This window comes from Podarcis gaigeae, assembly GCF_964106915.1.
Source record: "Podarcis gaigeae genome assembly, contig: HAP1_SCAFFOLD_227, whole genome shotgun sequence".
Taxonomy (NCBI): Eukaryota; Metazoa; Chordata; class Lepidosauria; order Squamata; family Lacertidae; genus Podarcis; species Podarcis gaigeae.
The window spans coordinates 1-24055 of NW_028153379.1; the positions used below are offsets into that span (position 1 = coordinate 1).

Sequence of the window (24055 nt, forward strand, 5' to 3'; positions counted from 1 at the left end):
CTTTCGTGTGCATGCACGAAAGCTCATACCAAGAACTGACTTAGTTGGTCTTTAAGGTGCTACTGGAAGGATTTTTTTTTGTTTGTTTTGTCTACAGAGGCAATAAGGCTTCTGAATATCAGCAGCAGGAGCGGAGAGCGCGTTTGTGTTCAGGTCCCGCATGCGAGTTTGTATCAGGCGCCTGGTTGGCCACTGTGCGAACAGGATGCTGGACTAGATCGCCGTATGTTCAAAGAAAGAACAAAAAGTCCTCATGGATGGCGGCCAATCCACGACAGGTTATGCCGCTGCACCATGCGTTAGTCTTCAGGTGCCGCAGGATCGCTGCTGCTGCTGCTGCTGCTGCTCTGGGAGCTGCCACGAATCTAGGAAGAAGCAAGCCATAGGAAGACCCTTTTAACTTATCTGCCCCTTCACTGCTTCCGTATACCGTCCGCGTCACTTTCAGACGTGCGCCGGACAGGGAGGGCGGCAGCTCCAGGCGCGGCGAGCGGTTTCCAAGCGCTGCCTTTCCTCCGCCTGGAATCCCTCTGGATCTGTTCTGTTCGATCGAGCCAGGCATTTCGCCACCGGCGCGGCTATATCTGTGCCCGCCTCCCAACCTCTCCCCCCCCCCCTTCCACCTCGGCCTTGGAAAAAGCAATACTTTGACGCAGACGGGGCTGCTGATATGTCAAGGTTAATTCGCGCGCTCGGCCAACGGCTTCGCTGCGAGGATTCCCCGCCCGCGGCCCTTGGAGCCTCCCCGCTTCACAATTAGCTGGTCCCGAGGAGAAGGAGAGCGGGGACCCGCCTGCAAACTTTTCGCGCGGCCCTGCACCTGCGCGCGCCCCTAAAGTGGGGCCCGCGCCGGGCTGCAGCCCGCCTTGCGCGATAGCGCCTCATCCCAGCCACGCGCTACTCAGAAGCAAGCGCCGTCCAAGTTCAGCGGGGCTTCCTCGCGGGTAGCCGCTTATAGGGCGGCAAGCCCGGCTTCGACGCCTCGAGGCAGGGCCCGGGGCAGCTGCAGTAGCAGCAGGAAGAGGTTTGGACGCGGCTCTAACTGGCCACGAGGCGAGCTTCCTTTCCCCACAAGCAGCCCCAGGGTAGCTGGCCCTGCCCCGCCGCACCTGCTGCGAACACGTTGCGCGCCAGGGAGAGAGAAAAAGTTCAAGCAGCGACCGAAGAGTTTCCCTTCTTTCTTTTCCTCCCCCCTCATCTGGCGAGTCCGGCTTCTCCAGGCATTTCCGGGTTGGGGGGGAAAAAGAGAAAAGCCTCTCTCTGTTTCTTTTCTGTTTGCACATCGATCCCAACTCTTTGGACTGCTGGGCTTTTGTTTAACATCAGCGAAGGAAAAGAAATTTCCCCCTCCCTTCTGCGTCTCTTCTCAGGTGCCTTCAGGATCAGAGGTATAAGGTAACGCCGGGAGCGAGCGGAAACTTCGGGTCCCTCCCCCTTTCTGAGAAGATAGCTATTAGGGTCTTGGGGGCCGTTTCTCTCGACCTACGTCTCACACGCATATCCAGGTGAGTTTGTGCTGCACCTCACCTGGCTAACGCGGCTTCCCCTCGGAAAGGAACCACTCTTCCCACCTGTAGCCCCATCTGTGGTCTGCCTTGACCTGCGGACAGGTAGCTGGGAGGCGACGCCCCCGAAAGGCTTGCCGATAATGGCCATTGGAAGGAACGCGTCGGTATTACTTGCGAAAGGATGTGATTATTCAGCTGTAGAAGGCTTCATTTTGAGGTATCCGGAGCCTTCAGTGGCTCGAATGCGTCCTAATCGGCTGACAGAAAATTCCACGAAAGCTTATGGTGTTGGGCCACCCACCTCACTTACTTACCTGGCTCCTCTCCCCGATGAGATTTCTAGAGAGTCAGCTGTTTTCATTCTCTTTTAGCAAACACGTTAAAGATTCTTGTGGCATCTTAGGTGTGTTAATAAACGCTAACAAACTGATAATGACGTTTTGTGAACACAGAGCCACTTCTTCAGTGCAATCTTAGACGATAAGATGGTGACTTTATTTAGTTATTTTGTTTATAACCACATTTTAAAAACTAAAATGTGTAATGTGGTTCTTTAGCAAAGCCCTCCTGAACCTGCTATCTTAAAAAAAAAATCCGCTGGCATAGTTCTTGTGCAGTGGCAGGAAGAATTTCATCAGGTGGAGCTGCAATGGATGCGGTTCAGTGCTGAGAAAACTGCAGGTGTCAAACTCTTACTTTGTTCTTCACTGCAGTTGTTGCCTCTCAAGAGTTGCCTGAGACACTGAAGTTTGGCAGGTGGTGCTTTTCCTGGTGTGGAAAGAAACATGATGGGAAATGTGTTGCCTGCTAAAGTTAAGCGTAAAGGCATATGAGCAAGACCACAAAGGGGTTTGTGTGCGTGTTTAAGATTACAGCGGTACCTCAGGTTACATACACCTCTGGTTACAAACACTTCAGATTACAGACTCTGCTAACCTGGAAGTAGTACCTTGGGTTAAGAACTTTGCCCCAGGATGAAAACAGAAATTGCGTGGCAGCAGTGGCGGGAGGCCCCATTAGCTAAAGTGGTACCTCAGGTTAAGAACAGTTTCAGGTTAAGTACGGACCTCCGGAACAAATTAAGTTCGTAACCAGAGGTAGCACTGTATAGTCCTAAGAGTATTGTCATGGGTGCTAGCATGCGTCCCCATTGTGTTGCTACATCATCTTCCTATAAGAGATTCTTCAACCCTTAGTGCATTGCAGACAGAAATATAACAGGTACAGTTTCCCCCATCACTGTAGTGTTTAATTTCTGCTGCTTATGTCACTGTTATGGGCACAGAACCTTAACAATGACCCAGTTAATGACCTCTGATGCAACCACTCTTATCAGTAATAACTTATGACTCATTTCAATGAGGAATTAGAAATTCTTGTCTTGGCATCTTAAGCACCGTAGGAGTAATTATCAGTTGTTGTAACAGCTGCAGTGATTGATTGTGATTAGATATCTGACACAAGGTGCTCACAGGCGTCTCTGTTGCTCTCCTGTACAGGTAGAAAAGTGGAGCCTTTCACAAATTCTGCTCTTCGAGTTGAGATTTGAACCCAGGGCTCAAGGTGGTAAGTCCCATGTAACTTTTACACAGATCTGCTCATAGTATTATATAGTTGCCTGTGGGTAGGTTCAACTTTCTTGTAGGTGTGTTGTTGCTGCAGCTGTAGAAACTCAACTGCTGCATGCTTGGTGTCTGGAACAAGGGCAGTTTTAGGCCCTTAAGGAATGAGGGTAATTAGGAATTGGGATTGCAGATAGATGGACCAAAGGAGTAGCAGAATGAACAGCTACTTGGAGCATAGAAAGACGCTCCAAATTTCCATGAGCCATCTTTCTTCTCTCTGTTACCACATGGGATGGGGATTCTTAACAAATGAAAAGAGGACAATGTAATTTTGAGACCAAAGGATGGAAAAATCAGTGTATCAATTAAGACAGGTTCCTATTTGCGTAAGACCTATTATCAAGAACAGAAACTTTGTGCTGTTTAAATTGTCTTGTATAGCAGGAGACATTGTTTTGTTGGCACAGTATTTCCCTCTCCCCCCCCCCCCATTGCAATTTTAAGCATACTTGTAGGAAGTGTCCCATCAGGTTGAGTACTTGGGTGTGGAAGTTGAAGAATGGGATAGAGATAATAAATTATTGTTTCATTTATTCAGTAGCATTTGCTTCCTGGAAAGTGTGCCCTGCTTGCAGCTTTAACTGAACTGTAAATAACATGCAGGAACCAATCCAAATCAATCATGCTTAAAAGCATTGACTTGATAGAGCATGATTAACTTTATGTTGAATTATGGTGGTGTTGATGTGGAGTTTGTTTTGCTGACATTCCATGGTTTGGAGAAAGCTCTTCGAGGCCATTGTCACAGGTGTGGATTGTTAGTTTACCTGCAAATCCCAGCTCCTTTAAAGTAAATTTATTTGAACTGATAAGCACTTCCAGAAGGAAACTTAGGAAGCATGAGTGTAATGTTCACATGGAATGGATGAGGCCTTGCACTTGCAATATTTTTTCTTCTTCTTATTCCTCTTCTATGTCCTTGCTCTGGATAACTAGCTCGATATGCTGAGAAGAATGTCAGCATCCTCACCTGTATGCAATAGTATTTCTGTTGTGAAGTTCTTTGGATCAAATAAGCCAAGACTGAGTGTTATGTACAAATACTGTATCTCCCCCATAGGTTAAAAAATAGGAAAGAATGAATAATGTATATAGTGTAGCAAAGGGAAACAAAGCCTATTATTACTCAATTAGTTGTAAATTAACATAGTGATCAGATGTGCTCCATTGTTAAGAAAATATATGCCAAAGTATCAGTTAAATAAAAACTAACTTTTATCAGCCTTTTTCTTGATGATTTAAATCACTACAGCCTGGTTGGGCTTTAGATATTGTTAAGGGGGAGAGAGAAAAAATGGCTGAGCTGTCAGAGCATTCAGGTATGAGCTTGGCACACCCAACTGGAAGACCAACTTCAAAGACCTGTAGTGAGTTTTTGACGCTGTTTTTTCTGCCCCATTAAGCACTCCATATCTTGTCATGGCATCAGTCCTGTGAGTTCTTAGTGACATTTTCATTCTGTGTGCTACACGTTCTGACTGCCTGATCCTCTGCACCAAATACAAAGTCGGCCAATCACTGAGGTCACACAACCCCCAAATGACACCACTTGAACTTGTGTAATAACAATTCTCAGTGGCTGCCACTCTGTTGCATCAATTCTTTGCAGGTGCGCCTGCTTCCATTGTGCACGTGGCACTCCTCTACCCTCTTGCATGACGTTGCCCATTCCAGTGAAGTAAATGGGAAGATGTGTTGACACTGGGAGTTGTGTTCATTGGAGCCCAAATGGCTCCTGGACTGGTGCTCATGTGATTTTGATAGCAGTTGTCATGAGTTTTCTCTTGGGTTACTGGTATAATAAAGCTTGACTTTTTTACTGTTAGATCTGGGTTCTCCTGCTGCCCAGTCTGCCTAGCGTGATGAGTTTTCACTCAATCCAGGTGTGAAGTGTTTGACAGCAGCTCTCCCTTCGTAACCTATTATAGCGGTTCATTCCAAAGAGTGTGACATGACTCATGGGCGGTGGAGAACTGTGCAACAGAACACTTTAATGGATGCTCTGGGGGAAGGGTGTGGCTATGTTGAGCTAGAAGAAGTGCAATGGTTTTGTTGGTTCTCTGCTAGATAGATTCATGGTTTAACTTGCTATAATGCAGCTTTGTATATGTGTCCCCATATTGCAGCTTTTGTTAGTGCTTGTTCCTTTTTAAAGGATAAAAGCCACTTCTCCATGACCATATTAAAGACTTCTTCTTACAGAAAACTGAGAATTTTTAGATTTGTGAGAGTGCTGAGAATGTGATTGGGGATCAGAGCCCTACATTCATATGCTTCCAAACGGAACATGGATATAGGGGGTAAATATTGTCTTTGAGGACTGTTTTGCAGACCCATCAGCTGACCAGTCAGGAAATTGAAGGGATTAATCCTGTATATCTATTATTTGAAGTTGAAAGGGAGCATCAAAGTGCAGATAATTTAATTTCCTTCCAGAGACCCTTTTCATGTCACTGGATGATTCTCTGCCCGCATGTTACATTAATAAAATGGACAAAGGGTGAGAGCATATTCTTTTCAACATTAAATGGAAGCAAATGAGCTCCTTGATGAAGAGAAGAGAGAAACAAGCACTTGTTATTTTTCAAGGAAAACCGACCAAAATCCATTTGCCGAAGAGATTATATTTGCATGTGTGGCCTGTTTTGAGTTCCTGAGATTCATATACAGTATTTGCATGCATCTCATTGAACTCATATTTCCTGCTTGGTTTTCTTGTTCTGTTCTACCCCCCCCCCCCCATGCTCCCCATGCTCTCAATAAAACCATTTCTTTTCAGCTGTACATGAGGGAGAGTAATGACATTGCAGCTTGGATTAACTTTGAATAGTGACCTAAGAATCTTGAGTACAAGCCCCATTCCCAAGTATGCTTACAACACAGTTGCCCACCAGGACTTGATTCTCCCTACAGAGGAACATTCTGAGCAGGCTGCCACAAGAAGTCCAAAAGTATATGAGGCAGAAATTATAGGGACTTGAGATATCAGAGTTGTTTCAGGAAATACTGCCTTGGGGCAGGAAGTTCAATTAAAGGACCACTAGGTATTCTACCAATTCCATGCTCTTGGAGACAACGAGGGTATGTGTGATGTTCGAAACCTAGGCCTAGCTCACACAAACAGTGGTGGTAAAATGATTCCTAGACTACATCCTAGACTCCTGGGGATCTCATGCAATCTTTGGCATTTACACGTTAGTCCACTTCCTCAGACACTTAACTGTAAGAGAAATCTTCTTGCAGCAGCTAATATTCTAGCTTTACAGCAGGTGCTACTGAAGGATGCAAATCTGGCCAGAACATGATGTCAAGTGGTGTGTTTTGCATATTGTATACCTCCCAATGGATACTTTGGATTCATGCAAAACCAAGATAAAGCAATAATTCTATGATCCTTGGAAACAAGTGTGTGTGTGTGTGTGTGTGTGTGTGTGTGTAAATACATACAGTGCTTTTTTCTGGGGGGACACAGCATACCCCTAAACATTTTGTGAATCTAAATTTGGCCTCATTGAAGGGCAGTATTTTAATATGAGCAGGAAAATGAGAGTCCCCTTAAACTATTTTTTTAAGAAAAAAAAAGCACTGCACACACAGAGATAGAGATGTGGATGCATTTTATAGTTCTATATATCTGCATGCAATCCATAGGGGGTTGAGAAAAGCTTGTTCTTCTCAGCTTTTTCAAGATCACCAGCTCCCATTTGACTTAGCAATGTACGGTTTTACCTTTGCTCTTCCTGTGTGATCTTTGATTCTTAGAAGGGATTTCTGCAATGATTTGTGTTCCGTAAATGGCCTTGTTTCAGTCACCTCCATGACCCTAAAAGTGTTTTTAAAAATCCATTCAGGCTTCAGTTAAAATCTTGAAGCAGCTAATAAGGAAAGAGGAAATAAACTCCACAGGCAGCCAAGGCACTCCTACCTGAACTCATATATTTCTCCTGGTATTGGTATGTCAAAGTTTGTTTTTGCTGGGTAAATATTATCTTTGAGGGCTGCTTTGCAGGCCCATCGGGTGACCAGTTGAGGAGGAGGTAAAGGGCATTAAACAATGCTGCTTAGAACTCCCAGTGATCCTGTCAAGTGGCTCCGGTGCTGTGTCCTTTCTCATGGCCCTGTGATAAAGCCTTGTGCTCCTTGATAGTTGCTGCTGTGGCAAAGGCCAGCTTTGCCTTGGCTTGCAGCCCTAAACGGCTGCTTTTCAAAACAAACAGCATCCTACCGTGACATTTCCAACAGGCTGGGGTGGCTTTTTGTTTCCTCTGTTTCTGTGCAGTTGAAAACAAGCATATGGCAACAGGCAATTACAGGACACTGAAAAGGGGAGGGGGTGCTTGTAATCGTTGATCCACACTGCTGCAAGAATATGTGCAACTTTATCATTATCAAATGCAAAATGAATAAGTTCCTAAAGCAAGCATAATTGGTACTCCTCCCCTCCCCCTGCTTCCTTGTCCCTCTAGTTTTGCCTACTTATCACATAAAAAATGGCCATCACCAATGCCAGTCTGAGGGCTGCAGCAATTTGTTCAGCCCAAGTGAAAGTTGAGATTTAACTATTGTTTAAATCTCTCCATTCCTAGGCTATCTGGCCTGACTAGAATAAAGCAACAAGGAACAACAAGTAATAGTTTTCCAGGATGCTGTCATTTATCTACAAAGAACAGCTGCCTACGTGAAACAATTCACTCCTTTCCTTTTATCCCTGATATTATTCATGCTTAAATCCTTGTACCTGCTGCTGCTATTAGTATAGCTGTCACCAATGTGTTACGCGGGTTGGTATGCAGGTCTTCTAGTCATGTTATGATTAGTTGGTGGCTCCATGTTGTCCACAGCAATAGGCATGCCACAGGTTCAAAAACCCTACACCAAAAACCCTTGAGCTTGTTCTCACTGCCAGTCGCACTGCAGACTGCTGTTTGCTCCGATTCAGCGGTAAAGGATGGGTTTCCCAGACAAAGCTCTGGGACAAAAGAAAACAGCCACCCTTATTCAGACATGGAGCTTTAAAGCACAGGACCTGTACCTTGAAAGCATAGCATGAAAGGAAGTCTGCATGAGCCCATAGTGCTGCAGGGATTTTGGAATTCCCATATCTGTCCATATTTTTAAGAAGCAGTGAGGAATGGTGTGCGGAGATGATTGACTAGCAGATACGGGCTGCTCTTGCCCAATCTGAACACATTTCGCCTTAGACCACATGCTATACTTGGCATATGTATATATTCCAAGCTGTTTTGTCTGCATGACGTGTTAAAAAGTGTCAGGCAGAAATGCTTACAGGCTCTGCATTTGTTTTAATGAGGTGGAGAGCCAGGAAAGTATGAAGATATTCCAGAGATCTTGAGGGAGATTCCAACAGCACACGGAGGGCACTGGGCCACAGTCTCACTTCCCTCTTCCCACCAGTGGGAAAGCAAGTACATTGGGTTATGATGTGCTAAGCGTGCAGACTTGGGAGTGAGGTCAGTGGTAATCTATAACATATGTGCTTGAGAACGAAGAAAACAGCTCTCAAGAAGGATAGACTCCTTCCAGAAACAGAGTGCTCTAGTTTCTAATGTTAAAACGTTAATCCTCTGAGGTGGGGAAGGGGCATTGGAAAAGCAGGCCTCACCTGGGCACCCCTGCTTGTGTTTTGTTATTGAATTATGTTAAAAGGTTAATCTTTTCAGAAGCCTTATAATCCCCTGAAAGGGTGAGGCTAATACAGCAATAAGCACAGCTTGAGAGAGAGGGTGTGTTGTTTGGAAACCCTCCCTCCTGCTTTTAATTTCCACAAACTATTCATGACCTTTTGAAATCCATCTTAACAGGAGGTTATGAATAGCAAACAAAAGGTTCCCTAAGCAGTGGTCCGCTCCCCCCCTTTACTCCTTTTCACCTACACACAGAAACAAAGGCCAGAAAACTGTCCATTCCGAAAATGGCTTTGAAATACAAATTTGACGTGATCAGGGAACATCCGCCTCCATGGGCCTTAGTTTTAATCTTCCCTCACAGCTCCTCCAGCCTCATGTGACTCATGGTGGATGTTGTGGATTTTTCATGGGGTCTTTTGACAGGGAAACTCTCTGCAAAGCAGATGTGATTAATTATGGTGCTGATAAGCATAAAGAGTGCCTAGTACAGAACATCTCCCCCTTTTTCCAGTGTCGGATTAGGAGTCTCTGTAGAGGCAGTAAACACACCATGCATGTTGCAATTCTTTGTTACTGGGCACCAATCCTTGGATGTTTCTTAATTCTGTAGCTACTAAACTCTCAGTTTAGATCGCTTGCCTATGATTATCCTTAGAAATAGATCTAGAAATGTTAAAAAATGTTTACCCCCACCGTTTTGTTAGGCTGCAGTACACAAGGTAGCTTATCAACATATAGGTATGTTGATTTAGCATCTCTTCAAGAGGCTGTTCTAAACACTGGGTGCTAGAACTGAAAAGGCCTTCTCTCAGGTTCACATCTACTTTATTTTAGATGGCAGAGGGGTCCTAAAAGAGGACCTCAGCTGTTGATTAAAGGTGCTGAGCAGATTCATTGTCATGAAGCAACCACAAGGGAAGGGAACGGCTTGTACTCATTAAAAGAATGAGCTGTGAGCTTGGATGTTTGATCCTCAGTTCAAACCTCACCACATGAACTCACTGGATGGCCTTGCGCAGTCACTATTCCTCCAGCGTCAGTCCTTATCTCTGTTACACGAAGCCAAGAATATTGGCCTGGCTTTCAAGGGGCATTGCATGAACGTTCTGCTGGACTTCAGCAAATGTGGTTATGCTTGGTACTTTAATGTGTGCCAGGGCTCAACCTTGAGACATACCAAGTAAACATAGATGAAGGTAAGAAAGCACAGTTTCTTTTCACTCACTACTGAGGAACTACAAAGTCTCTGCACACTAGGGATTAGGTCAGAAAATGCTGTAACCAGATCATCTTGAGCCCTGGTTTTTCCCACTCTTTTAAAAGTTATTTAAAACTGCAATTTTCTGGTGAGGGAGCAGGTTGTGTCAGTTCTTTGACATAATACCAGTGCGTGGAAGGTCTCATTTTGGCTCACCCTGGTATGTTTCTACATTTGTTTCTACAATGTCTGGGTCTGTTCAAGCTGCCAAGTAATAGGAATGAAGTGGCTCTATCTTTCTCAGTTAATAATGATCTCTACAGTCATTCCTCTCTTGATAAGATATTATTCCAACGGTTGCACAATAAACTGAGCAAACAATCTCCTTGATATCTATTAAAAACTCCCCAAGTATATGCTGACTTTCCTGCCTTTGGGTTAGGTCAGATAGTTTGGCCTTCCAGAGGTTGCTGAACTGCAACTCCCATAATCCCTGCCCATTGTCCATGCTTGCTCGGCCTGATGGGAGTTGTAGTTCAGCAACATCCAAAGGTCCTCTGGGTTAAATCCGGTGCAGGTGTCTGTGTGAATTGGCCACCAGCTTTAATTATATCCATTTGTTCAGAATCAGAGCATCCCAAGCTTTATTGTCATAACTTGGCAGAAGTCTTGTTTTTCCTGCGGGCTCCAGAATTCTGGTTGCTACTGCCAAAAGAAAAGTGTTACTTTCTTTAAAATTCTGACAGAACATCACTGCATGTTATGCATTGAAGTTCTCACCCTGGCCACCAGGAGTATTGTGCATGTAGTTTTCACTCAGGTCCACGTCAGTTATTTTAGGCGGGAAACCCTGGGTTGTTGTTGCTACAATGTTGACAGCCGGCTGCCTATAAAAGCAGGCCGGCTGAGCTGTTTGCTGTTCAGTTCTGTTCCAGCTTACAAATAAAGAGCTGCTTTGGAAGAATCGCTGTGTCATCTGATATGTTCACCCACAATTCAACACTTTATGAATTTGGTCCAGAAGTATGTCTATAAATCTGGCATTCTTTCTTGCTTTCCCTTATTCCTCAAACTTCTCCCTGGAACAACTTTCCCCCTACTTCAAAGGCCCTTAAAAAGTTCGCCAGGTTTGCTGATGATTGTACCAAATGATTTAGGTTCTTAAAAACAAAAGGGGGGGGGGGAGCCAAGAGCTCCAAAAGCAGTGGAGTGATTATTATTATTTTGGTCACATTGATAAATAAGGACTATTTTAATTCTGTCTGGACACGGCAGGTTATATTTCTGGTTTATTCCACTGACTGATCACCAGTAAACATTGTTGTGGGTAGTATGAGCACAGTCTGTTACCTTCTGTACTAATCCTCTTCTGCTGAGCATACACCACTAAAACTTCACACAGGTCTTTCCTGTTTTCTTTAAAAGGGATGTTAAAAATAAACTTAATGGGCTAGAAGCAGAAACAACAGGCTTGAGTATTACACCTGCCTGTAGCACCTCTGGGCAATTTTGTATAGCCTTCGACTTTCCTATTCCCTCCCAACCTTTTTTAAAATAAAAAAATCTTAATAAAAATACTGGTGGCAGTTGTATATAAAGTCTTGGCAAAAACTTCCTTCTAGCTGGCCTCCTTGAACTTTGACTGCATATGATTTATGATCTGATATTCTAAGCCACATGGAGATAAAAAAATACACAGAGAGAGGCTTTGATAGTTTTGAGGGTTGTCTTCACACACACTTCATGCACAGCGGCTCCCAGACTTTGGAACTCCCTCCCTAGAGAAGTCAGACTGGCTCCCTTCTTGCTGTCTTTCTGCTAGCAGGTAAAGACTTTCTTGTTCCAACAGGCTTTTGGGAATTGACTGATTTTAATGAAAAGGCTGCTGCCATGCTGTTTTTATTGCGATTATTGCAGTGTTTTAAACAGTTTTTTTTAAAAAAATATGCATATAGTTTTAATTCATTCAATATTTAATTGTATTTTAATGATGGATTTTTCTATGTTTTTAGCAGTTCTTGTTTTTATCTGTAAGCCACCTTGAGTCCCATCTAAGAAAAAAGGCAGGGAATGAATGACTGAATGAATGAATGAATGAATGAATGATGCATTTTATTTCTACGCAAGATGGAAACCCCAACCCTGTGTGTCTTTGTGCCCATGGAAGCCTAATCAAGAAAAAGCTGCTTTCCTAGAAGATTACTTATTGCTCCCAGTCTTCCCAATGTAATTGACATTCCTGTTCTAATAGGAATTACTTTTGGCTATATGGATCAGGAAAGTTTCCAGACTGCACAATTATTTGGGTAACCAATAAACTGGGGCTGCCTCTGGGCTTCGTTTGGAAGTTGCAGCTCATGCAGAATGCAGCAGGTAGGGTGCTGAGCAGAGTCCCTGGCTGTACACACATTACTCCTCCATTTTAAAAATTGCAGTGGCTGTTCATTGGCAACCAAGCCGTGTTCAAGGTTTTTAATATTGCCATTTAAAACCTTAAACAACTTGGGACCACTAGCAGATCACTTTCCTCAGTTCAGACTCAGTGGACCCTGAGAATCATTGTAGGAGGCATGCTGACTATGCTGTGGCCTTCCCTTGTGTCATTTGGGAGGCATCAACAATGGCATTTTCAGGTGCTTTTGAAAATGTATTTGTTTTCCCTGGTTGCACTGCTTAGCATTATGATTTCGTATATATCACGTAGATTTTATTGGTGATCTGACAATTATATTCTTTCTTGTTAACTGGAGATTTAGTTTCTTTTTAGGTTAAGCGGTTGTATAAATAAAAGTTAGAACTGTTGGCAGCAATGCTTAACACCTTACCCTTTTTTGTCTTCGTGCAGGATTTGTGGACATGCTGTTAATCTACATTTAGGCAGAGGAGCCTGCAAAACAGATGTGCCACAGAATGTGTGTGTAAGTAGCTCATTCCCTAGAGTGATCAGAAAGCAGTGCATTCCTACAGTTTGGGATAAGCATACAAAATATCCTGTGGAGGGGGCATTATCTATAGTGAATAAACAATGGGATAACTATTCTAGTATGAGTACATGCCGGCCACATGACCTGAAAAGCTGTCTGTGGACAAACGCCGGCTCCCTCAGCCTGAAGTGAGATGAGCACCGCACCCCATAGTCACCTTTGACTAGACTTACCGTCTAGGGGTCCTTTACCTTTACCTTTATGTATAAGGGATAACTGGGAAATAATTTATTTGCATCCCTCCCCTAATTGACTTGCACACAGTGTCTGCTCAGAAGTACATTCCAGCTAAATATGTGTAGGATTGCAGCCTTAGAGTGTGTTGCTATGTTGGGGCATCCTAAGAAGTGGTCCAAAGAGCATACCTATGCATGCATACAAAAGTGCCACTTAAGTTGTCTTCATTTCCTTTCAAACAGTTATATGGATTTTGGTTTGGTGAGGGTGCTGGGAATTTTTCTGAACATGCTAAACTACCCTTGTAGGATTACAATTACCTAAGGAAAGGAAACAGTTGTTAAAATTGTTTTAAGGATGTGGCATTGTTAGGACGTGAAACTCTTGCGGCCTAAGTGCTTCATGGAAATAAATAATAAGCAGCTTTCAACTGGCCATATCAGGACCCCAAGGGTTGCATTCCGCTAAGTTTTACTTAGAGTAGAACCATTGAAATTCATGTACCAAAGTTAGTCTTTGTCATTCATTTCAATGGCTCTGCTCTCAGTAGAAGCTACCGTAATTGAATGCAACCCTTGGTAGCAACTTCAGGAATTTCACTTGTGTTTCTCTGAATCTGAACCAGTGGTGCCTTGAATAATAATAATAATAATAATAATAATAATAATAATAATAATAATAATAAATTTATTGCTTATACCCAGCTCATCTGGCCGGGCCTCCCTAGCCACTCTGGGCGGCTCCCAACAGAATCTTAAAAACATTATAAAACATCAAACATTAACAACTTCCCTAAACAAAAGACGGCTAATCTAAAAGTCCAAAAATGTGTGCTTATTTCAGGGGGCGATTAATCTTTTTTGGCCTGGGAGCTGCATGAAAGCAACGGGTGCAGCCACCAGCACATTATTGAGCACATGCAGCGGGAGCCAATCAACCCCTCCTTTCTCACCAAGTGACAAATCTGATGACCCAGGAGGGGACCGGTCAGCATCCCTGTCAGGTTTCTGGGCTGGACAGGGAGGATTCAACCTTTGTGCTCATCCCAACATGGCTGCCTACTTTATATTCCTTTGTATCACCATTGCCAATTGGGAGGGTCTTGGCTCTTCCCTGTCCCATCTTCTCCTAATTAGATTCTGTGGTGATCTCATCTTGCTTAATGCTTTTCTTCTCTTGGCAGCCCACAGCTGCTGAAGGAGAATTTTCATTTTACAGAAATATAAAGCAAGTATAAAAAGAGGGGGTTTGGGTAGGCCTCTACCCATAATGCTCAGGGGCACTCAGTCCTGTTCTTTCAAGAAAGCTGTCAGCTGCCCTTTGCTTTTGAAATGCAGGTTTCTGCAAGAAAATCGCATGTTAATCCCATTGTTACTAGACGTCAATTTCCCTTCTCTTTATTGTCTTTCAGTAATAGGAATGGGGTAATCCCAGTCCTTTGTTTCATATTCAACAAGGCATATTACTTGGGAGCATGATGATGGCCTTTCACTCAATCAGCTGGTTCCCACTTAATAAACACAAGTGAGCAAGGTGAGCTGGTGGGTGCAGCTAATACAGTGCTTATTTCATTCCTCCCCTGCTCCTCTTGCTGCTACTGCCATGCTACAGACAGAACATGCCAGAGTCTAGCTCATTGTGACCTCTGAACCCAGGCTCATCGCTTGTTTCTCTTGATATAAACTGTGAGTGTTAAGTCAAGAACAAATTTTGGCTTCTATGGAGACATCACCACAAGCTGGACTCCGGCTTATTTCTTGGTGGCACGCAAACAATGGAGGTTTGAAGGAAGCATTGCATTGGCTGCACCTACCAGCACACTCCTCATTTGTGTTAAGCCATAGTTGATTTTAAACTATGGCTTAATGGTACTTGTGAATCAGGCCAGTATTCTGAGGAGTTTAAACAATTCAATCCAACATTGCTTTTTGAAGAAGAATGCCTTATATTTGCAGTTAGATGCACTCCAGTCCCTGCGAGTAAATGGTCATTTGAAGCAATGGAAAGACCTGGGGAAGAACTCTCTGAAAGTTCCCATGCGGAGGACAAGGAAGAGGATGGAGCAGCCTCAGGAATCTCTTCCACTCTCTGCTTGAATGATGTGGGAAACATGCAGGTGCAGATGCTGGAGAAGGCCAGGGAGCTCTTCAGGCTCTGTGACAAGGAGGAGAAGGGCTTTATCACCAAGCTGGACATGCAGGTAAGCAGGAAAATTGACTGTGGCCACTTCCTTTGCAGAGGAAAAGCTCTTGCTTTCCTGAACTGCCACCTATGAGCGATGTACTGCCATGTGTAGATTTCATTTACCATTGTGCTGGAGAGAGATTTCATCAACATCCCACTGATATCAGAAGTCTATAATGTGTGTGTGTGTCAAGAGGTGTGTGTGTAAGACTTGAAAACTCCTGTTGACACATCAGGGGCTGCTGTTGCTGTGAAATTTGCTCTGTCTGTACTTCCATTCCTTCTCTATCTTAGCGCGATGAAATGCCAGGGAGGACAAGGGGTCCTGTATCTTTCATAGCAGTGTGGAATTGCTGGCAGGTGCAACCTGTCATGAAAGCTCCTGCCCAAAAGTTCCTTCTTCCACACAGCTATTAGAAATGTAGAGGCCCCTTTGCTCTCATGCCCCTGATCTACTGTTTCTCCTTCAAAGGCTATGCTGAATGACTATTGCTTGAGCAAAGCGCTAAGCACCTATCACCCAGACACAAAATTCCCTACCCTATGCTCAACAGGGTGATAGTGACCCAGCCTCAGACCTGCTGCCATTTCAGTTTGGCTTCAGGCCTGGACATCAGGGCCGGCACAGCCGTTAGGTGAGGTGAGGCTGCCAGCAGAGAAGCAGCACCGGCAACAATTTTGGGTAAGATTGCACCAATTTCTGGCAAGATCTCACCGAAATCATGTAAGATCTTGCAGAGCACATGAACTCTTGTGCAATTTCAGCGAGATTTCTCTAGAAATTGCCAGAATCTCACCCGAGGTCTGTGCCAATGGTGAAGGTGGCAGGGCGGTACTTCCTGTTTCACCTCAAGTGGCAAATGTGCTGGACAATGTGCGCTGGTCCCCTTGGCTGATGACTTCTGTTGGAAGCTGGAGGAGGGAGTTCAACCCTGTCCTTGAATTATTGTTATGGGTGGTTGCTTGTTATGTTTGTTGCTGTTTTGATTGTATTGTGAGTGTTTTCTGTTGTTACATGCTGCGACTCACCCTGCAACCTTCTGATTAAAGGGCAGGCAATATGTATTATAAAGAAATCATATCATCAGGCTGAGTGAGGGAGCTAGTGAGTGCACCATTCACCCTCTATTGGAGGGCAGAGCTTGTCCTGCTCCTCCCAAATTGGTCTGCTTCCCTCAGGTGATACAGAGGACACTATCCGCTTGTTGGTGTTGGAGTAACTTTCACCTGCCAGTCCACTTGGCTTCTAGAATGGGGGTAGCTTGTCCTTGTCTGAGACTGCAAAATATATTGGGCTGGCCCTGGGCCATTTTATTGCTTTTGTTAAAAACAAAACAAAACTGTAAATCACTCGGGCATCTACCCCCAGATCCAGATCTCACTCTGTGCCCATCTTTGGTTTAGGGTAGCAAGGTGAAAAAGGAGGGCAGGTTTCTTGCACCTTTGCAAGAGTTCTGTAGAAGAAAGAATGTCTGCAGGTGGAGTTTGCCCTGCAAACTTCCACCTGCTGAATTCCCTTCTTTTGTACAACTGTTAAAGCTCCCAGAGCCCCTGAGGTCACTCGGGGAATTTATCCTGTTTCATGCTTATTAAGCAAGAGTTGGTTTCCCCAGTGAGTTGTGCAATAAATTATGTAATGCCAGATTTTGTACACACACCTGTTAACAGAAGCACTTGCAGTATCTGTCCTGATGGACACAGATATATTGTCTTGTACCAAAACATCGTCTTTGCACCACTCCTTTCCTTATTATGAGCTTGGACTTCACAGACTTCTGTTGCCTTCTTATGAAGAATGGCTTGAGCTCTCAACAAGCTCCAATGCTCATTGACTTGAGTTTGGCAAGGGTGAAAAATCAATGTATTGAGGGGGGTTCAGCAACCTCTGACCCAATCTGTATGTTCAGTAGAAGCTTTCCCTCCTACCATGCATCCAAGCCATGAGCTAGAATGTTTTTGTTTGTTTGTGGAGGTGGAGCAGGACCAGCCATGCCGCAGGAGGAGAATGGCAGGGGGATACAGAAGGAACAGTCGGGAATGGCACTGCTGTCCCCCAGCATTTGCTCCTTGCGGCAGCTGCCTCATCCTTCCTAACAGTAGGGCCGCCCTTCACAAGCAGGTTTGTTTTTTAATATGGTTGAACAATTGATCTTGCAACCAACACTTGAATTTTGAAGTGGCACAGTCCCTTCAGAAGCCGAATTATGTGGCTATTCTGAATGGGAAGACTGGTGTTCTGTCATGAAAGTGCATTTTGTCAGCAACCTTGAATGCAAGGCATTCACATTCCCGCAGTCCGGTCAGCAGAAATGTCTCTTCTCTTTGCCTGTCAGGAATTCCTCCTTTCCTCAGGTCACCTTTTTCTGGGTTTGGGCTCAGATTAAGAATTTGCAACTTGCACACTTTGAATCTGGCCACTTGTGGCAGTAACAGTGAAGGGAGCTGGGAAAATAGGACGAATGGAAGTTTTTTCTTGTGGTTATAATGGTCTATCCTTTCTTTTTCCTCCTCCTTCACAGCGGCTACAAAGTGAACTTCCTCTCACTCCTGAACAACTAGAATCTGTTTTTGACAGTCTAGAGCAAGACAATAATGGGTATCTCACGCCAGTCGAATTCAGTATGGGACTAGGTAAGAGGAACGAGGGAGTGTGAAGCTCAGTGGCTATATGGAGAAAATGACAACTACTGTTGCTTAGCATGTATGTGGGCAGTGGGCAGAATGGGAAGAAATGGCCTTAGCTCAGCGGTAGAGTTTCTGCCTTGCATGCAGAGGGCCACAAATTCAATGCCCAGCATCTCCAGGTAGGACTGGGAGAGGTTTCTTGCTGAAAACCCTGGAGAGCTGCTGCCAGTCAGTGTAGACAGTACTGACCTAGATGGACCAGTGAGTCTGATACAGTATAAGGCAGCTTCCTGTGTTCTTAACAGTAATATTTTCCTTCCTTGGAATACTGGCAGTTTACCGTATATTAGGCAGCCAAGGCAACTGCAGAGAATTAAGGAACTGTGGTATTGAGATAGAAACCCAGGGACCAGATTCAAGCCAGTGCAATACTCCTACATGGCAAATGTTATTTTTGCTAGATATAAAGTAGGCATGCGCACGCGCACGCGCGCGCACACACACACACACACACATACACATGCATATATATATATATATATGAATGAGAATGATGTGCAGCTTCTGGGGCTGTCTTTGCCATACATGCTTTCAAACTTATCTCCAAAAGTGCAGTTCTTGGAGTAGTGAATTCCTGTATATTGCACCAGATTTCATGCTTGCGCAGCATGATTGTGGAACGTGCACCCACCCTACTGGTGAGCAATGCTGAGGTGGGGCTATATCATGCCATACACTAACTGTCATTGCTGAGAAGGCTCTTTCCAATGCTTCCAGTTCAGCGCTCAAGCACGCAGCTCCTGTGGAGACATTGTGCAGCAGCCACCGCAGAGAGATCCACCTGCAGCAAAGTGCAGCCAAAGCTGTTTTGCCAAGTATGAGCTGCATGAGGGAGAGCAGAGGTTTTTCTGGCTTTTCTATGGCCCTGTGCTGATTAGAAGAAGCCAAGTTCCTTTTTTCTCCTTAAGAAAATAGCTTTAAGTCAACAGTTAGAGGAATCTGACGAAGATTCCAGGAAGAGTGCTGATCAAAGCAATCAGGAGTGGGGAGTTAGGCAAGAAGGTAACGGCAGGCTCTTATTTGAACTGGAATACAGTCGTGTTCATAGTGTGTTTTGCAGAAGCCGTAAATGTTGTGGTGTCCTAAAGCTCAGTGGGTAACATCTGGAATTGGACCAACTGGTATTGACATTGTGCAATTGTGCCAGTTCCCAGTCTCTAAGGCCAGAGTGGTTAACTCTAAAAACAACCGTACTTTAATGGATCAAACCAATGATGGGGTGGGGAGGGCTGTGTAGAACACACACAGTTCACGCTGTATTGCCTTTTTCATTTAGTAAGTGCTAAAGTGTGACAAATATCGTGCTGTTGTGCATTAAAAGTCTTCATATGGGCAACGTAAGAAACCATAAGGCATTTTAATTTAAAGGTGTTTTCTATAAAGAAAAGCTTATTGCAATATATGTTTTAGTCAGATGGTTATTTTTTAGTTTTATCCTCACCTATGTACCAATCCGCATGCAAATATAAAACTTTAATTTTTATTTCTGTTTTTATTGTCCTTTCTGTTAGAAGTTACACATTTTGGGGGGGGGGTAACACTATGGAAGTCTCTTAAACTTGGCATTGTTTAGAGCCTCAGCATGTATTAATCTGGCCCTGATCCCTTACCTAGAAGTAAGACCCATTGAATTCAGGTGGGGCTCATTTCTGAGTAGACATGTATAGAACTCCATGGTAAATGCATTGTTTAAAGTCCAGAACGCAGTCCTTGAACCTGTTTTGAGTGGAACGGCTTACCCTTGGAACATTTGAAATAACGAAAGTGACATGGAGTAATGCAGAGAGTGCCTTTGAGCATGTGAAGAGCTTCCTTCTTTCATTACAGAAGTGAACCATGGTTCTGTGTTTGAAGTGGACCAGTTCCAGTTCTTTTAATTTTTACTGTTGCCCTGATTTGGCTAAAGGTGGAAGGGGTCTGATATGGAGCTTGTGGATTTCACAAGCTCTCTCCCCTCATAATTCAAACACTGATGCAAGCCATACCTGGGATTAGAGAGATCTTATAGTCCTTTGTTTTTCTCATTCCACTGACTAGGCAAATTCATAGGGATTGAGCAGTATGAGAGCTCTGGAAGCACCAGGCACGAGGAGACTTTTGAGTCAGGCTGGTCAGATGACTTGGACCAGGAAGAGGAAGAGAAGAGGTTTTGCTCCATGTTGGAGCAGCTCGAAGCATCCCAGGTCTTTGAAGAGTAAGTTGGAACTTTCCAACCTGTGCATGTTTATTACAGTGGTACTTTGGTTTAAAAACAGCTTAGTTTATGAACAACTTGGATTAAGAACACTGCAAACCCAGAAGTAGGTGTTTTGGTTTGTGAATTTTGCCTTGGAAGTAGAACATGTTCTGCTTCCTGTTGAGTGTGTTCCATTTGTAAATTGAGTCCCACGCTGCTATGGGAAAGCACACCTTGGTTTAAGAATGGATTAAGTTCGTAAACCAAGGCACCACTGTATTACGATTGCTGTTGCTATCTTTAGGAAACTTGTTTCGCAGAAGCATTGCTTTGACCCTTTCTATCTATCATGTCCTCTTCATTAATATGCATGTGCTATGTTTTCCTGGGTTGCACTGCTACAACAGGAATGGGGAACCTGTGGTCTTCCAGATGATGTTGGGACTAGCATGGGTAGCAGTGGACTAGTAGAAAGGGATGGGTGTATTAGGAGCATAATAAGGCTCGGACAAAATCACATGGGGGAAGAGATTCTCCAACAGTGTATACATGTTCAGATGCATCTTTACTTTTTAAGATGAGGACTTTTGACCTCTTATTTCCTGGATTTTCTCATCTCAGGGAGGGATGACTAGGAGGCTTAACTATAAAGTACTTTAAAATAAGTTCTTTATAGCCTGTTTGGTGCAAGGACTATGCTTATCTATTACTCTCAAGCTGATAAACTTTACTGTTTGTCTTTGCTCCAGTCAGAACGAGGTTCAGGAGCTCTGGGCTCAACTCCGGAAAGAAAAGCCAGAACTCCTAACCAGTTTTGAAGAATTTCTCTTCCACATTTCCTCATATGTCAGGGACATACATCACGAGAAGGAATCGATTGAGCAGGCGTTGAAACGGTAAGCAGTTTCTGGACATCATGTGACTACGCCATAGAAAGTGCAATGCAGTCTTAGGATGCTGTAAGTGGGAAGGAAAGTTTCACTCAGCATCCACAAGAGGATTCGTGAATGCCAAAGAAGGAGGTGGAAGTGTCCAAATGCCTTCAGCGGGACCTATTACTCTATGAATATTTTCTTCCTCTATAACCCAATCAAACCTGCAGCAAACAGGCTGTGCACACACTAAAATTTTGTCTGTATCCAGTGTGCTTCCACCACTAATTTAGGAAGCGGTGTACACACAGTGTTAGCCACAATCCACTTCCATCTGGTACTTATCCTGTCATTGCTTTTGAAATACTGTTTTGATATGTTTTCCCACAACGCCCCCTCTCCAACCCCCCCCCCCAAAAAACCTTCCTCAGCTTCAACCCAGATTGGGGGAAAGAACAGACTAGCTGCTTTTTAAGCTAGTAATGTGTACACAGCCTTAGTCTAACCTTAAGCAGCATGAGCAGTTGGGTTGCAAAAGTTTCCTGAGAAAATGTTCGCAATGTGCAGCTTTTTAAGCCTTTCTGGCGCCCCCTAGTGTCAGAGGATTTCCATATCAATACTCTAGTTCCTGAAAAGTGAGACAGCACATCTTATGTTAGCTGAGACGTATTTATTTTCTCTCAGTGGAGAGGTACCGTAATTCTCTCTCTCTCCCCCTCCCCCAATCTCCCCCCTCCTCCCACTTTGTCTTTACACTGTATCTGTTCCTTGCATTTCATCCCTCTTGCTCTGTGCTTTTAGGAGGGAGGTAGACCATGACCGCGAAATCAGGTGCCTTTATGAAGAAATGGAGCAACAAATTAAAGCAGAAAGGGAACGGCTGCTGAGCCAGGTAAACACCTCATTCCTTCACTCTCAGGATGCTTGAGCCCGACACTGAGCTCAGTTGCTAAATCAATGAGCCACATCCTTGCAAAGTGTTGGAGATTTATTTTTATGCTGAACGTTGGAGTGAAGAAAAAAAAAGCACCAATTTATCTGCTTTTTGCAGGGATCAATGAAGCATGAGAAGAGCAGCTTACTTCAGAAAGAGCTGCAGAGCAAAGAACAAGAATTTGAGAAGATGCTATACCACCAGAAAAAGGTGACTTGGAGGGGGTGCCCCTTGTTTCTTTTGCTTGAATTTGGATTTTACCCTCTGCATTGTCTACACAGGCCCCGTTGAACTGGCTGGCGGTTTTTTTTGACACCAAAGTCATTGCTTCTTACACATGTGCAGGGCTAGAGCTGGATTTGGGCTCTTGTGCCTGAGATGCCACCTTAGCCCCAGCTCCTGCTGGTTCCTGTTGGTGTTACAAGAAAAACCAGTGCCAAAAGCCTTCATTGTAGGGAAAGAGACAGGATTGCATACTCCACTGTGACCAGCTGTTTCACTTCTGCTAATCATGGGAAGCCCTGAAGTGATGAGTAGACATATGCAAGTGCCCCCCCCCCCAGTATATAAGCTACTTTAGGGAAGGGAAATTCTTCTCACTGTTCTCCTCCCCACCCCCCATCAGCACCAGACAGACTAGGTGCGCTCAAGTAGGAAAAAATCAAATCCTGTATGCACCAGCTGTCAGGGAGGCTGTGCCCTGTAAGGAGGGGAGCAAGTAATTTTTTGGGGTGGCTCCTTGGCCCAGTATAGGAGCTGCCTGTGATTATTTTATCTCTCCAACCTTATTCATCCCTAGCTAGCAGGACCAGTGGTCAGGGATGATGGGAATTGTAGTCCCAAAACAGCTGGAGACCCAAGTTTGGGAAACACTGCTCTGCCCGTGCGCACGCACACACACACACGGTCATTATGTCTAGTAGCCATTAGCCATTTATAGCTTTATCCTCCAGGAAATTTTCTAATTCTCTTTTAATGGTCACCACCACCACCACTTCTCATAGATGTAAATTCCATAATTTAACCTTGCACTTTGTGAAGAAGAACTTCTTTTCTGGCTGCCTTGACTCTCCCACCCTTCAGCTTCCCTGAATGATGTTGGATTCTGGTAATCTATGAGGGAGCGAAAAATTATATTCTCTTTCTCCGTACTGTGCATTATATGAAGCATCTTGCGTCATGGCCCCACCACAACCACTGTCCTTTCCCTGACAAGCTAAAAAACCCTGAGCATTGTAAAGTCTTCTCATAGAGGAGTTGCTCCAGTTCACCAATAATTTGGCTTGTCCTTTTCTGCACCTTTGGATACATCTGTACAGTCCCGCTTGAGGCTTATCTACACGGAAGATAATTGTTTCTGTCACTGGAGTTCATGGTGCTGTGCCAAGTTCCTTCCAGGATTTTAAACCTTCAGCTGTGAGGACCCTTTTAGCTTGCTGCCCCACTTGCAAAGCACACAGTGTCCTCCTTTAACCTCCAAGGCCCACAACCTTAGTATGTGATGCCAGCACCATTCATGTTTTAGCTCCAAAGAGGTGACTCCACCTCCACCAACCCAAGGAAGGCCATCTGCTCTGTTTGCACATGACGTTATCATCGTGCCATAATATCCTCTTATAGGAATGCGGCTGAGAGATAACACTGTGTAATTTGCGTTATTGGTGCAGTTTGGGTAAGTCCAGTGTCATGTATTTGCTCTGGGTTGTTTAAAAACTAAAGAGCAGTTACGTTGGGGCAAAACAACAGAGAGGAGATTAAGAATTCCCCCATATGGGTTTTCTCAGTTCAGGGTCCCTTCCAACTCTTCAATTCTATGACTCTGAGGTTATCCACTCATGTGACCAACAGGCATATAGATTAGGACCACAAAAGACCACTTCACAATAGGGAATGAAAATGCAGCTAGAAGGTCTTCGGGGTATTGATACCATGGTAATTACTGTACCCCTGCAGTGCAGGAATATCAGCTAAAGCATCCATGACAGATGGCCCCCCAACCTCTGCTTATAAACCTCCAATTCACCACCTTCCAAGGGAATCGCTTCCACTGTCGAACAGTCCTTA

The 24055-nt window shown here is 44.3% G+C and overlaps 1 protein-coding gene across 9 annotated transcripts; it reads left to right on the forward strand.

Moving 5' to 3' along the window:
• The first annotated feature begins 388 nt into the window (after nucleotides 1–388).
• On the forward strand, nucleotides 389–22391 carry LOC310837164 (EF-hand calcium-binding domain-containing protein 4A-like). Of its 9 annotated transcripts, none has more exons than XM_083757316.1 (10): nucleotides 390–1505; nucleotides 3008–3074; nucleotides 11992–12042; nucleotides 12821–12897; nucleotides 15096–15340; nucleotides 17844–17955; nucleotides 20047–20203; nucleotides 20935–21081; nucleotides 21859–21949; nucleotides 22109–22358. In XM_083757316.1, the coding sequence occupies exons 5-10, from the start codon at nucleotides 15140–15142 to the stop codon at nucleotides 22280–22282; spliced, it is 882 nt and encodes a 293-aa protein (XP_083613442.1). In that variant the 5' UTR covers nucleotides 390–1505; nucleotides 3008–3074; nucleotides 11992–12042; nucleotides 12821–12897; nucleotides 15096–15139; the 3' UTR covers nucleotides 22283–22358. The 9 variants fall into 9 exon arrangements, with proteins under 9 accessions (XP_083613445.1, XP_083613442.1, XP_083613441.1 ...); XM_083757315.1 differs by having other exon boundaries at nucleotides 12825–12897; XM_083757314.1 differs by lacking the exon at nucleotides 11992–12042 and having other exon boundaries at nucleotides 12825–12897.
• Nucleotides 22392–24055: the final 1664 nt, after the last annotated feature.